General features: G+C 52.4%; 1 protein-coding gene across 1 annotated transcript; it reads left to right on the plus strand.

Annotated features, from left to right (window-relative positions):
* Positions 1-1,090: 1,090 nt before the first annotated feature.
* Positions 1,091-15,840, plus strand: LOC116948334 (uncharacterized). The gene is made up of 2 exons (XM_032964906.2): positions 1,091-2,542; positions 13,265-15,840. The coding sequence occupies exons 1-2, from the start codon at positions 1,965-1,967 to the stop codon at positions 13,854-13,856; spliced, it is 1,170 nt and encodes a 389-aa protein (XP_032820797.2). The 5' UTR covers positions 1,091-1,964; the 3' UTR covers positions 13,857-15,840.
* The last annotated feature ends 271 nt before the right edge of the window (positions 15,841-16,111 follow it).

The raw sequence follows: 16,111 nt of genomic DNA on the forward strand, positions 1-16,111 counted from the left end.
CACACACACGCTCTCACACACAGAGAAACACACACACATGCTCTCACACACAGACAGATAAACACACACACGCTCTCAAACACAGACGGAGAAACACACACACACATGCTCTCACGCACAGACAGATAAACACACACACACGCTCTCTCACACACTCACACAGAGAAACACACACACACGCTCTCACACAGACAGAGAAACGCACACACACACGCTCTCACACACAGAGAAACACACACACGCTCTCACGCACAAACAGAGAAACACACACACACGCTCTCACACACAGAGAAACACACACGCTCTCACACACACACAGAGAAACACACACACACGCTCTCACATACACACACAGAGAAACACACACACACGCTCTCACACACAGACAGAGAAACACACACGCTCTCACACAGATAAACACACACGCTCTCTCACACACACACACGCTCTCATAAAAACACAGAGAAACACACACGCTCTCACACAGACAGAGAAACACATGCACACACACAGAGAAACACACATGCTCTCACACACACAGAGAAACACATGCACACACACAGAGAAACACACGCTCTCATACACAGAGAAACACATGCACACACGCGCTCTCACACACACACAGGAACACGCGCTCACAGCGACACACGCACGCACACACACACCGACACACGTGGCCTGGCGTTAAGTTTCCAATGAACCCGACACCTCGACCCTCCCTGCCTCTCTCCCTCCTTCTCCTCCCCCCCTCCCTCCTCCTCCTTCCTCTCCTCCTCCTCCTCCTCCACCACCACCACCACCGCGACTCCTCGTCTAAATCGCACGCGTCCCACCGACCGCGTTATCTCTTCACAGCGACTCGCAGAGCCGGCGACTGCATCCTCACTTCCTCGTAGCTTCACGTCGTCTCAATAGAAACGGGGACCCACAGCGTGGGGGGGGGAGGTGTGGAGGTGACTGGAGGGGAGGGGTGAGGAGGGAGGCGAGGGGCGGTGGAAGTAGGGGGTTGAGGAGGGGAGGGAGCGCTGGAGGTTGATTGGGGAGTGGAGGGGAGTGGGGGGGTGTTCGGTGTGGGTGGAGGGGTGGGGGGGGACTGGCTTTGGACCGGGTAGGAAGCGCCGCGCTTTGCTCTGTTTGCGCACAGGCCTAAACAACGCAACTGCGGGGCAGCTGATGCGCGCGTTAAAAGTTGTGTTTTTGTTTTGTGAATCACCTCGCCGCGAGTAAGAAGATCCGTCAACTACACGTGCAGCGATAGACGCGCGCGCGCGTACCAAGCATAGAGGCGTGGGATGGAGAGATATAGAGATCGATAGGTGAACGCCGAGAGGTAGCTTTAAATATACATGTACGGTAGGTAAGTAAATATAAATATACATGCATAGGCAGAGTTAGAGACAGGCAGACACAGATAGAAGAACATCGATGTCGGATTGATAAAATTACGCGTACAGATATGGCGACAAGACAATATAGAAGTGTAGATGCAACTATATGTATAGACGGCAAACCAGATTAGAGGAACAGAAACGCGGCCACACTCTACAACAACAGTCGCGATTCGCTCATACGTTAGGGTGACGTCACCACGGCTCTTGTGACAGGCTAGGTACACCTAGACATCACACACACACACGCACACGTATACAAGGAGACCGAGACGCACACACAAACACAAGCGCACACGCATGGACGCACAGGCACACGGGTAAATATCCCTCTCCTCTGTATAGTCTACGAAGACAGGTGTGATAGGTGCTGTTAGCGAGCGTGCGCAGAGCCACACACACACCCACACACAGATCAATACCTAACACACACATAACCCCCCCACACACACACACACCAGCACATACACGCGCACAACCACAAACGCACACAGAGACCCACACACGTACACAAGAACCCACACCCCCCCCCACCTCACACACGCACACACACACACAGATCTTCGACCCACGCCGATGCCGTCTCACGCCGCCGCTGCCGCCGAAATGTCCTTCGGCTTCACGCAGGAGCAAGTCGCGTGCGTGTGCGAGGCGCTTCTGCAGGGCGGCAACATGGAGCGCCTGGGACGCTTCCTCTGGTCGCTGCCCGCGTGCGAGCAAATCCAGCGCAGCGAGAGCATCCTCATGGCCAAGGCGGTGGTGGCGTTCCACCAGGGCAACTTTCGGGAGCTTTACGCCGTGCTGGAGAGTCAGCCCTTCTCGGCGCGCAACCACCCCAAGCTGCAGCAGCTGTGGCTCAAGGCGCACTACACGGAGGCGGAGCGCCTGCGCGGACGACCGCTGGGAGCCGTGGGCAAGTACCGGGTCCGACGCAAGTTCCCGCTGCCGCGGACGATCTGGGACGGCGAGGAGACGAGCTACTGCTTCAAGGAGAGGTCTCGGGGAGTGCTCAGAGATTGGTACGCGCACAACCCCTACCCGTCCCCGCGCGAGAAGCGAGAGCTGGCGCAGGCGACCGGTCTGACCACTACGCAGGTCAGCAACTGGTTCAAGAACCGGCGGCAGAGGGATCGAGCGGCGGAGTCGAGGGACAGGTGAGGAGGAGGAGGATGATCGATGCTGTCGTTTGTTTAGTTTTGTGTTAAACACCCCGGGGTGATGATTATGATGATGATGACGATGCGGTGTAAGAATTCGCTCGTCGGAACTTGTCATGTTGGCTTTCGCGTTGGTCGTCGGTTCAATTCGATATCCGGGCGCGGCAGCTAAAACGATCGTCAAAATTTTGATTTAAAGCTTTCGTGACTGCAATGATTCATATATATTATTTTATTGGTTCCCTTCAACGTGACTTTATCGAAAGAACCAAGAATATGGATCGTCAAAGTGTCTTAAATCCCAACCACCCGGCCACCACCACCGCCCACAGCTGTGTATAAATGGGTACGCACCGAACGTCAGTATGATCGGCAGATCGCCAGCGGTGGGGTAAAGTGTGGGGACTCCCACCTCTTGCAAATACGTCTTGAGCAGCGTGGAAGAGTCGCCCAAACGTTCTCACCTGGGGCTCTTTTGGAGCTCCCTCCCAGTGGAGGCCCTTTCTGCTAGCAGTGGCGTCAGCAAGCACTTCCAGGGCCGCATCTTTATCTTATGTCTATTATTATTATTTAGTTTATATACCGCAGCACAACGCACCGCAACCCGCACTCACCTCGTTACTCTCCGCCTAATACCTAGTGGTCGTGTTTTATAAGCGACGCCTTCTCTCTGCGTGGAACAGAGGTCGATTGCGGATTTCTCAGCGGCAGCTCTGACACATCCACTTCCGCAGACGGTTCTGTAACAGGGAGGGTCGCAACGCTCTTCCGGAGAACCGATTGGAAACTTCCTCTCGTCTGATGATATCACGCCGACGTCCACAATCAGGATAATAATATTATTCCATTAAAAACGAAGATGAAAACATTTACAATTCATACGATCACGAGCCCCCTCGGTTGTTGCGAGTACGTGACAGTCAGTAGCGGCGCTCTGCTCGAGTACCTTTTGGGACGCGCGTAGTCGAGCGTGGGGGCCTCACAATCGGACCGCGGGGACCTGCGGCATTGATTTGGGAGCATCGCGTGACCTTTGACCTAAGCGAGACAAAACCGTGACCCCGAACATGCTGTCACCGATGCGACTCGCGGTGGGTGGCGGTGCCGCCTGGCGGACGCGCCGCGGTGCTGCAGCCGCAGTGGTGGAGGAGCCAGCGCCTTGTCGCCGGGGGGTGGGGGCTTAAGGCGCAATCACCGCTGCAGTGGTCGTGTCCGACCTGACGATTGCGGATGAGAATAAGACTCGCCCGCAGGCGACTGCAGGACGGGCTCGGGCTTGGAGGGGTGTGGACGCAGTGGTGACACTCGCGCCTCGCGGCAGGAAAAAAAACCACATGGGTTTGATTCCCGACACGGGCGTCCCTGTCCGTATGGAGTGTGTACGTTCTTCTTCCCCTGTTTTGCATGGGTTTCCTCTGGGGGTCTCTGCTGTACTCGCATAGCTAGTAACGCGAATTAAACAATGCAACTAGCATCATATTTCATTGGCCAAACATCTCAAGTTACCGACAAATTACTCAATTGGGATTTCACGTAGCATGATGCACCTCCGATTAGCGCGGTTGGCTACGTACGGTGCGAAATAAGTTCAACATAGTACATACATGCAGTGTGATGACTGTCGCACTGTATGAGAAAGCCACTATCCAGCAGTGGATTGAGAGGGGGGGGGGGCTGTAAAAATTATAATTCGGGTTCAGTCGGTCAATTGATAACAGCCGTGAAATGTAACGCTAGACGAGATCTAACAAAACCCGTCGAAAGAAACAGGGTCTAATTGGAAAATACATTTGTTTGACGATGCTACTGCTGCCGAGTTGGCAGTGGTGCATCGGCAGAGTTAATACATTACAACTCACTCGTGTATAACATCGGCTATTACGAAGGGCTATTGCCTGAAACGTTGCCTGTTATATACAGGCATACCTCGCTCAGCGTTCGAGATGCGTATCCTGGAGACGTAAGCGCTAACCGAATCAGCGCTAAAGGGGGTCATTATACCATTGTACAAAGGGGGATACGTTCCCAACAGCGTCATTTATTTCGTCTGAGCAATATGTGAGGGCTTTATTGGGTCATCGGTCATTGCGCAAATAATAATGAAGATTAAATATTATTTCATAAATATATTTCATACAAATGTATTATAGAAAAATCCGTAAGTGTCATGCACTGTAAGAACGAATGCATTATACTGTACTCCTAGAGTACAGTGTGTGTCTGCACACGAAACTACAGCGCCAACGTTATTACTGACGACTGTGCAATTATGCCAGGCGGAACGCATAAGTGGGGACAGCCGGAGCGCATAGCAGGGACAGGCGGAGCACATAGCAGGGACATCGCATATCAGTGACAGGCAGAGCGCATAGCAGAGACATCGCATAGCAGTGACAGGCAGAGCGCATAGCAGGGACACACGTGGCTAGGCCAGGGCCCGGTGCCCTGTTGATCTGACATGCCTGGGTATAATTACATGGCCACAGTTTGCGGGTTTCACGTGTATAGGGTCCATATCGGTAGGTTGGTAAGGGGGTACGGGTGGTTGGAGGCGAGGGGGTGGTGGGGGTGGAAGATGGTTTGTGGAGGGGTGGCGAGGCGGGGGAGGGAGGGGAAGGATTTAGGTGAAGTCAGATGAAGGCGGTGCTAGAAATGGGAACCACTGCGAAATGTGATCACATGGGGGGTCTTCATCCATCAGTGAATTAATGATGGCTGCTGCTGCTGATGACGATGAGTATGATTATTATTCAATTCGCTTCCACCATCTACGCAGCCAACTAAGCTCCAAGCTGCGCCAACCTCTCCCACCAGGAGCACCACCACCACCAGCAACAACAACACGACAGCGAAGCACCCAACTAGACGCATACTCGATGGAGCGCAGGTGACAGACGGAGCGCAGGTGACAGACGCTCGAGCCTCTGCCGGTGAAGGAATTTGAGAAAATCTTCTGGGAGAGAGCAACCGGAAATCGCTAAACGCACGGCGTCATGGGAGGGGGCAGAGGAGCTATTCATACGCACGCGCTGACATACATATGCAAGACAAAGATCACCCGTATAGCCTTAACAGACTGTTGGGTCAAGTGCTGTTCGCGAGGAGCACCTCTGAAGGACTTAACGGCACACGAGGGGGTGGGTGGCCAGCACCACGCCCAGCCGCCTTTGCCTCCCCAGCGGCGATGTTTTTACGCACCGCACCAGGTACTCATTTGAGGCCCACCAGATATTCGTCACCGATGTTGGTCGTGAGGTTGAATCGAATTCGGGGCGCCGGGTTCGTAGCGCAGCGCGTTAACCACTGCGCCACCGCTCCCCCACAACACACACGTCCTTACAGGATTACAGGGTAGCCCGCATATAAAGTGAGGGAAAAAGTATTTGATACCCTGCTGATTTTGTACGTTTGCCCACTGACAAATAAATGATCAGTCTATAATTTTAATGGTAGGTTTATTTGAACAGTGAGAGACAGAATAACAACAAAAATCCAGAAAAACGCATGTAAAAATTGTATACATTCATTTGCATTTTAATGAGGGAAATAAGTCTTTGACCCCTATGCAAAACATGACTAATACTTGGTGGCAAAACCCTTGTTGGCAATCACAGAGGTCAGACGTTTCTTGTAGTTGGCCACCAGGTTTGCACACATCTCAGGAGGGATTTTGTCCCACTCCTCTTTGCAGATCTTCTCCAAATCATTAAGGTTTCGAGGCTGACGTTTGGCAACTCGAACCTTCAGCTCCCTCCACATATTTTATATGGGATTAAGGTCTGGAGACTGGCTAGGCCACCCCAGGACCTTAATGTGCTTCTTCTTGAGCCACTCCTTTGTTGCCTTGGCCGTGTGTTTTGGGTCATTATCATGCTGGAATACCCATCCACGACCCATTTTCAATGCCCTGGCTGAGGGAAGGAGGTTCTCACCCAAGATTTGACGGTACATGGCCCCGTCCATTGTCCCTTTGATGCGGTGAAGTTGTCCTGTCCCCTTAGCAGAAAAACACCCCCTAAGCATAATATTTCCACCTCCATGTTTGACGGTGGGGATGGTGTTCTTGGGGTCATAGGCAGCATTTCTCCTCCTCCAAACACGGCGAGTTGAGTTGATGCCAAATAGCTCCATTTTGGTCTCATCTGACCACAACACTTTGACCCAGTTGTCCTCTGAATGATTCAGATGTTCATTGGAAAACTTCAGACGGGCATGTACATGTGCTTTCTTGAGCAGGGGGACCTTGCGGGCACTGCAGGATTTAAGTCCTTCACGGCGTAGTGTGTTACCAATTGTTTTCTTGGTGACTATGGTCCCAGCTGCCTTGATCATTGACAAGATCCTCCCGTGTAGTTCTGGGCTGATTCCTCACCGTTCTCATGATCATTGCAACTCCACGAGGTGAGATCTTGCATGGAGCCCCAGGCCGAGGGGACAGTTCTTTTGTGTTTCTCCTATTTGCGAATAATCGCACCAACTGTTGTCACCTTCTCACCAAGCGGCTTGGCAATGTTCTTGTAGCCCATTCCAGCCTTGTGTAGGTCTACAATCTTGTCCCTGACATCCTTGGAGAGCTCTTTGGTCTTGGCCATGGTGGAGAGTTTGGAATCTGATTGATTGATTGCTTCTGTGGACAGGTGTCTTTTATACAGATAACAAGCTGAGATCAGGAGCATGCCCTTTAAGAGTGTGCTCCTAATCTCAGCTCGTTACCTGTATAAAAGACACCTGAGAGCCAGAAATATTTCTGATTGAGAGGGGGTCAAATACTTATTTCCCTCATTAAAATGCACCGTACGTAGCCACCCGTGCTAATTGGAGGTACGTAGACGGCAGTAGGCAAAGTGGGCCATGCACAGTACAGCTCAGTTGTCATTCCACTGCTGGATAAGGGCCTCCAATCCTGGGCTACCGCAAAAGACAGCTTGCCAAATGTGGAGCGCGATCTAATTCCAATTCGGTTGCCCGTGTGTGGCGTTCGACTTGGTTTACACTAGGGGTCGGCAACCTGCGACTCCGGACTTCTTCCGTGACGTTATTTATTAATGACCACCGTCTCGTATTCAGCACGCAGTGCATTGCGGCTCTTGAAATATTAAAGTTTTTTTTATATATACAGAATTTGGAGAGGGGAAAAAATGGCTCCTCTTGTTTTATTTTGGTTTGCGACGCCCACCCCCCCCCCCCCCCGGTCTAGACGCACCTCGTGATTGATTTAGTCAGCGTCATCATCATCAGCAGCAACAACAAATATCATGATTATTATCGTCATCCACGATCAATCAAACTTTTTTTCTATCTCACTATTCGTGCAAAAAAATGCAATGCACAGTGCTGTGCAGGCATTAACAATAAAAGTGAAATTGTAGGCCAAATAAAATCACGTTGTTACAAATTTCTAGCAAAGGCATGATGCGAATAACGCATTAAGAAAATTATAATTAAAAGCAAGTTTAAAAAAAAGTAAGTTTTCAGATTCATTCTAAAAGTGCTTAATGATTCTGAAGCCCCCAGATCCCCTGGCAGGCTGTTCCACAGTCGAAGACCGTCCACATTCAAAGCCGCTGCTACTCCTAGACTTTGGTCCTGGCCTCTGGGACGACTCAAAGACCGGAACCAGGGGATCTGAGGGTTCTTGTTGGTTCATATCTTCAAAGCATGGGAAGACATGTATACAGCTGCCAGACCATTCGACGACTTGAAAACCAATAGAATTATTTAAAATCAACTATTTGACCGACTAACAGCCAATGGCTGTTATTTGAGTGCTCTCTCTCTCTCTAGTTTTTCGTCAGAACTCGTGCCGCTGCATTCTCATCGAGGCCGTGCATGAATGCATTGCTTTTTTCCCGTCATCAGAATCATCATGAGAATCATGAATGGCAAGCGGTCACAACAACAAGAACCATCATCAACAGCAACAGCAACCATCATAATCATCATCATCGACCATCAATCAAGTGAAATGCGTAGAAATCATACCGCTCCTCTAATCGACACTTGGTCTGTGGTTAAATAAAGACAGTTACCATCGTTGATAATAACATTGAGATTCTGGGAAAGATTGCGGCATTAGAGGGTATCGAAACGCCGTCGGAAGGCGTTGCTCTCCTCCTGCGAATGATGACTTCCCACCCACAAAAAGGGTCTTTAACGTCGGAATTCGCCCACACACAAAAAAACCACCCACACACACACACACACCCGTAAAGCGCGCTTTGGTCATTGTGGAGAACAAAATTGGGGAGCTCGAGCTAAGCAGCAGGGGGGGCGAGGACGCTCAGCAACGGATCGGATATCACTCGCCGACGACGCTTTTAGCAGTGGTCGCCAGTCGATCTTAGGTCGTGGGGTTCGCCACCAGCAAGCGCGTGCGCGCGTGTGGGGAGGCGGTAGTGGCGGGGTTAGCGCGCTGTGCTAGGAACCCGGGGATTCCAGTTCGATTCCCGCTCACGGCCAACACCAGTGATGATTATCTGAACCGGTTCTGGGCCTCCTCTCGGTCGGCACAGCCTCGAATGAGTGCCTGATGCGGTGTGTAAACATCGTTACTGGGGAGACAAAGGCGGCCGGGCGTGGTGTTGGCCACCCACCCGCTCGTGTGCCGTGACGGCGTTCATAGGTGCTCGCTAACAGCACTTGCCCCAACATTCTGTTCAGGCTATTCGGCGGATTTGTGTCTTTATCTTTGTACACGCACGTGTACACTAACAACAGCGACTGTTGCCATTCGCCACCAAGTGGCGGTGACGTCCACCACAGCGCTTGTGCCAGGCTAGGTGCACCTTGAGGCCACGTGAAGTGTGGAAGGCTCGCTGCTCGCTGGAGGTCACGAGACAGATCCAGGTTGCCATGGGTTGACCGACTGTGCCAACTCGGTACACCACACACGCACACACATACGTGTGTGTACACCACACACACACACGTGTACACCACGCACACACGTTTGTACACCACACACACACACGTGTATACACCACGCACACACACGTGTATACACCACACACACACGTGTGTACACCACATGGACACACACGTGTGTACACCACACACAAAACGTGTGTATACACCACGCACACACACGTGTATACACCACACACACGTGTGTACACCACACACACACACGTGTATACACCACACACACACACGTGTGTACACCACGCACACGTGTGTACACCACACACACACGTGTGTACACCACACACACGTGTGTACACCACACACACGTGTGTACACCACACACACACGTGTATACACCACAGACACACGTGTATACACCACACACACATGTGTGTACACCACATGGACACACACGTGTGTACACCACACACGATCTAACGTAATATCAATACGACTTATCTATATCTGGCAGTTCACCAGCAATGATTTTAGTAAACGTGGTTGTGGACGAGACACTGAATGAGCCCTTATAGAACGTCACGTGGGGACGGCGAGGAGCGTGTTTAGCAATCATCGGACGCGTGCGGCGCGCAACGGGGAAGACTGGTAAACATGGGGACGGACGCTATGGCAACGGCTCGCGAGCACACGGGGAAAATCCTGATGGAGACAACGAGGGACTCTCACTCAGAGGGCGGGGTGGGGGTTCCCTTACCCCCACATCACTCGTCTTCCCTCTCCCAGCCCCCACCCCAACTCCCCCCACCACCCCCCCCCCACATCCACAAGACTCCACAGCTCAGTGCACGCTTATAGATGACCCCGTATAGACGCGGATCAACAGGGAGCACGTCGCTCGCAACTCACACGGCGACTATAATTAGTCCCCTCGGGAGACAGCAGGAATTGCCACGTCACCCAACCACCCACCTGAGTTTTCGTAAGCAAAACAACAACAACACACTTTTAGCAGGATAATGTTCTACACCAGGGCAAGTAAAATAACACGAAGAGTAAATCTTTTTTTTTATCGAATTCGGTAAACTATTTTTGGTTCTTTCGGTAAAGTCACGTAGAAGGGAAACAATAAAATAATTAAAATATAAAACAATAACATTATCACGACGTTTCGAATGCAACACAAGCAATCATCATCAGGTGTGAAAACCACAGCAAGAAAATTTGAAATTTGAAAATTTTCTTGCTGTGGTTTTTCACACCTGATGATGATTGCTTGTGTTGCAGTCGAAACGTCGTGATAATGTTATTGTTTTATATTTTTATTATTTTATTGTTTCCTTTCTACGTGACTTTACCGAAAGAACCACAGCAAGAAAATTTGAAATTTGAAAATTTTCTTGCTGTGGGTTTTCACACCTGATGATGATTGCTTGTGTTGCAGTCGAAACGTCGTGATAATGTTATTGTTTTATATTTTTATTATTTTATTGTTTCCCTTCTACGTGACTTTACCGAAAGAACCAAGAATATGAATCCCTGCAGTCACGAAAGCTTTAAATCAAAATAAAACTATTTTTGTTGAAATATTTTAAGAGCCGCAATACGGGATGATACTTAATATATAACGTATATATAACGTAATATAACGTACATATAACGTATATATAACGTAATATAACGTACATATAACGTATATATAACGTATATATAATATTTAACGTCACGGAAGCGGTCCGTAAAGAGTCACAGAGGGGTCGGCAATTTTCCGAAACTGTGTGCGGTGGTGAAGTATGGTCAAATGACACCGTAACGTCAAAGCGCAGGGCCCCCCCCCCCCCCCCCCAAAGCGCGGGGCCTGAGGCGGTCGCCCCGATTCGCCCTGTACCCGAGGGACGGCTTTGCTGCTAGGTGTGAATAGTTTCAACTCGTGCTTACCCCCTCGACTGCGTTGTGGGGTTTCTCCGCGGGGTACTCAGCCTTCGTCACAAACAAACCTCGTGAATGGAATTGGGCCAAACATCCGTATGACAGGACCCCCTGACATTGAGACTTGAAGTAACGCGCTCCTGGATGAAAGCATTAAAACCATCATGCGCAATTGTGACCACCGCGCATCTACGCACGAGCTCACCCGAAAAAAAAGTCATCCTTCTGCCTCATCCATCAACGCGCACACTACCTACACACACTGACCGACGAACTCCACACACACACTAGCTCACACACATAGCTACAGCTTGCGTAGACGGGACGTCCCATAGATTCCGGGGGGACGCTGTGTCTCATTCGTGTCTAATCCGTCTCTCCAGAGGAAAATTAAATCAACTGTGACACGACCCATCGGCCGCACGGCCTCCTGGGAGTGCGTGATATCAGCAGCGTTGATTCAGTGCAAGCAAAACTCTGGAACGGCTCTCGACATCCAGTGTCTCATCGCCAGAGTCAGGCTTGCGAACGTCTTGCGTGCGGTTTGCATGCGTTGTACATGCGAGACAAAGATCCCCCCCGTATAGCCTGAACAGACTGTTGGGGCAAGTGCCGTTAGCGGGTAGCAGCACCTATGAAGGCCGGCACGGCACACGAACGGGTGGGTGGCCAGCACCACGCCCGGCCGCCTTTGTATCTCGAGTGGCGATGTTTTACACACCGTCCCAGATACTAATTTGAGTCTGAGCCGACCTAGGAGGGGCCCAGAACCGGTTCAGGTAATCGTTACTGGTTTTGCCGTAAGCGGGAATCGAAATACAAGGTGGTTGGGTTCGTAGCGGAGCGCGCTAACCGCTACACTACTGCTCCCTACACACTATAATACACACACACACTACGTCACCCACTCATCGACTACACAATAAACCCGCACACCCCTTCACAAACCCGCACTTTGACACACACACACACTGACCCATCCACACCCCATGTCACCAAGTAATACAATTGTTAACCTACATGTTAATCTACCCACAGACCCACACAACAGCCTATCAGACGGCCCACAGAATAACGTGCTTATTTACCCAAACACTCAGCCACCCATTACCTACCAAATGAATAACCCACGCGTTTACCCATCCCTCTGACTAACCCACCCTGCACAGCAACACACCCATTAGCCCACCCACACACTCACCCACCCATTTACTCACCCACACACTAAGCCACGCGTATACCCACCCACCCACCCACTAAAGCCCCGCCACTAATCTATCGTGTGATTAACTCCACACAGATGGAACTCAAAAGACGCCGATGCCCTCTACTGCCCCCTAGAGGCACCGAGTTGTTCCCCCAAGTGCTGTTGTACGGACATCGACAGCCCCCCCCTCCCCCTTGTTAAGTGCTCCCCCAAAAGTGTGTCGGTGTCTGTCAACTTCTCTCTCTCTCTCCGTGTCTCGCTGTCTGTCCGTCTGCCTCTCCCTGTCCATCTGCCGAGGGTCCCACGCGGAGTTGTCGCGAGTTTTTTTTTTATCGCAGCACTGCGCCGCTCATCATCCTCGTGCTGTCGACTCACGATTCGACTTGACGATCGCTTCGAAAGACGACCCAATTTCTTGCGTTCTCAATGCGTTCTCGAGTAACAAGAAGAGGCATTTGTTTCGAATTCAGTAAACAAAAAACAACTCTGTATTTCAATGCACTGTGGTGGTGAATACGGGACGGCGGTGGTCCTTAATAAAACAGCGGTCACGAAGCGGCCCTTAAAGAGTCGCAGGCGGCTCCGGAGCAGCAAGTTTGCCGACTCAACCAACGCGGCTCTCTCTCTCTCTCTCTCTCCAACTCTCCCTCCAACTCTCTCTCCAACTCTCCCTCTCCAAACTCTCGCTAACAACTCCCGCGCGCCGTGCGGCTTCGTTACAGAGACGGCAGCGACAACGCGGACGGGGACGGCACGGCACGACCCCCCGGGAACACCACCACCACCACCGCCGCCGCCACCACCACCACTACGACCACCACCGCCAGCGCAGCCGCGTCGACCGTGGCTGCGGGAGGAGTCGTCGCGCGCTCGGCCGGTGGCGGCTCCCTGTCGGGCACGGAGGACGAGGAGGGTTCCACCCCGTGCCAGTCGCCGCTCTCGCACCGGGAGGCGGCGGGGCCCTTCCACTCGCGCGGACACCACGACGGTCTGGCGGCGGCCGCGGCGGCCCTGGAGAGGGAAGGCTACGCGCTCATGGCCGCGTCGGGCCACGAGGGCGACGGCCACGGAGGAGGCCCCTTGGACGAAGGGGACCCGCAGGGTCCACACCCCCCGCCGCTGAGCTGCATGGCCATGCTGTCACCTCCGCCGCCGCTGCCGCCGCTGCCCCATGCTCAGCAGCACGGGGGTCCGGACCTCGCGTTTGGAGACGGAGCGCTGAACGGACAGCACAGCTACGCGGATCTCTTTCCGCCCTCGACGGAGTCGCTGCTCTACTCGCTGTCGGCGAATTTGCTCGAACTGGGTTCCTGAAATGGCGGCTGCTGGTGTCGTCGACGAGATCCGAGAGAGCGATCGTTCGATCTTCGGTCGATCGTCAGTCCTCTCCTTCTCCTCCTCCTCCTTCTTATTTCGCACGGCTGCCGGCGCAGACGCGGAGAGCGACGGCTCCAATTTCACGTTCAGGTGGTCAAGCCCGGGCATCGCGCGTCAGCAACGGCGGAGCGCTGCGTGCATCGCTGCGTGCATCGCTGCGATTGTCAGCGGTCGAATCGCGGCTGATCGCAAATTCGACTGCGAACATATTTCCGGCTTACGCACGTGCCGCGCGGTGAACTTCCCTCCGCGCACGGACGCAGCCGAGCGCGCCGATCGGAGGTGTGCGATGAAGCACGTCCGATGAGCACGTGCCTTCCCGGGTGCTCCAGCGATTGCGTAAAATATTCGGTGTGAAAACTAAGGCCTGGTTATACTGTCTGTAGAGTATTATGTATACTGTCGTGGGGCTGCGCGGTGTGCGGGAGAGCGCAGTGGCGCGAGATGCGATGGGTAATGATGAGTCCCTTCTAGCGCCGATTCGATTCGCGTTCACCGCTCCGGGAACGCATCCTGAGCGCTAAGCGAGCTCTGCCTGCACGGCGATGTGCTGCACTGCGCTCCCCGCCTTCCACCGAAACCCGCGCTGACCGGCGTGGCGAAGTATGGGTCGAGTAACGCACCTCTCTCTCATCCAGCAGTGGATTGACAAGGAGGGCCCTACGTGTAACACTGTGCGCTTGCAGCGAAATGCAACCCAACAAGTGAGGCAATTCATTGTTGCCGTCCATTGCCACTGCGTTGGCGGCGGTGCAAAAGCACAATTAACGACAATAGCATAAGCAACACCCACTCGCATTCTGTCAGTGACAACAACATTGCGACCTTAAAGAGGTAAAGAAAAACAGTAGGCGACGTTTCGGGCGATGGTCCTCATTCGCAGCACGCCAGTTTTCAAGATAATGGGGGTTGTCGAGTCACGTGGTGTCGTCGATCTTTGAGGCTGAATGTTTTGGTCCAAAGTGTTTGGTGAACTCGAGACCACCTCCAAATGTACCCCCTAAACTGATCTCTCCAGCGCTCGAGATGCCTGCCCCCCACGTCCCCCCTCCACCCCCACCGGTCTGTGTGTGTGGCTGTATGTGCGTGTGTCTGTGTGTCAGTGATGTCGGTAGTGGAGCGGTTAGCGCGCTGCGCTACGAACCTGGCGACCCGGGTTCGATTCCCGCTCTCAGCCAACACTCAGTGACGATTGTCTGAACCGGTCCTGGGCCTCCCATAGGTCGACTCAGCCTCAAATGAGTACCTCGTGCGATGTGTAAACATCGCCACGGGGGGAGACAAAGGCGGTCGGGCGTGGTGCTGGCCACTCACCCCCTCGTGTACCGTTCCGGCCTTCATAAGTGCTCGCTAACAGCACTTGCCCCTACAGTCTGTTAAGGCTATACGGGGGATCTTTGTCTTTGATGTCGTTGCCACGCGCCCGTGACCTTACGTTGACCGTGGTCGGGAATCGAACTCCCGTTGCAAGGTTCAGAGCAAAGTTCGCCAACCGCTGCACCACCCCCCCCCCCCAAATACTCAACACCATCCTTGATATTAACCAACAAGAATATGGCTAATTTACCAACCTTCATATTTTACGATTCATCACCATCATCAATCATGGTCTATCGACTGCTGGATGAAAGCACTCCGTCGCCAGGTCTCTCGCGGTCTTGCAAGTTGTTGCAACGTTCTGACCCGCCCCCTACTGGACGCCTGTGAAAAAGAGCTTCATAGCTCATCGGATTCCTCCAGTATTAATATTCTGCTTTTTGATTCTGCAAATGCCACCGCCACAATTAATCTCGCTCCATCTCCGTTCCATGGCGGTTTGCTCGGGCGTGTTCTGTCATTCGGCCGTCTTGCACGGGCCGATATATTGTATTAAACGAATAATATTAATCATATTGGAGAATAATAAAATTGTTCATTTTTCCGTTCGACTCTCTGGCGAAAACTTCATGCCCGTTGGCGATTCCGGCACGATGGCTCTTACGATCTCGTGAGATTGTAAACGATTAATCGATTCGAATAAAATCGATTATTAACGCTCGCGATAATGCATCGAATTGAGCGTGCATTAATGACCTATGTACGCGTGGGGGGGGGGGGGGGGGAGCGGTGGCGCAGTGGTTAGCGCGCTGCGCTACGAACACAGCGACCCAGAGTTCGATTTCCCGCTCACGGCCACCAACACCAGCGACGAT

This window comes from Petromyzon marinus, chromosome 33 (genome assembly GCF_048934315.1).
Source record: "Petromyzon marinus isolate PM22_M1 ecotype Great Lakes invasive population chromosome 33, UKy_Petmar_22M1.pri1.0, whole genome shotgun sequence".
In the NCBI taxonomy this organism is placed as follows: Eukaryota; Metazoa; Chordata; class Hyperoartia; order Petromyzontiformes; family Petromyzontidae; genus Petromyzon; species Petromyzon marinus.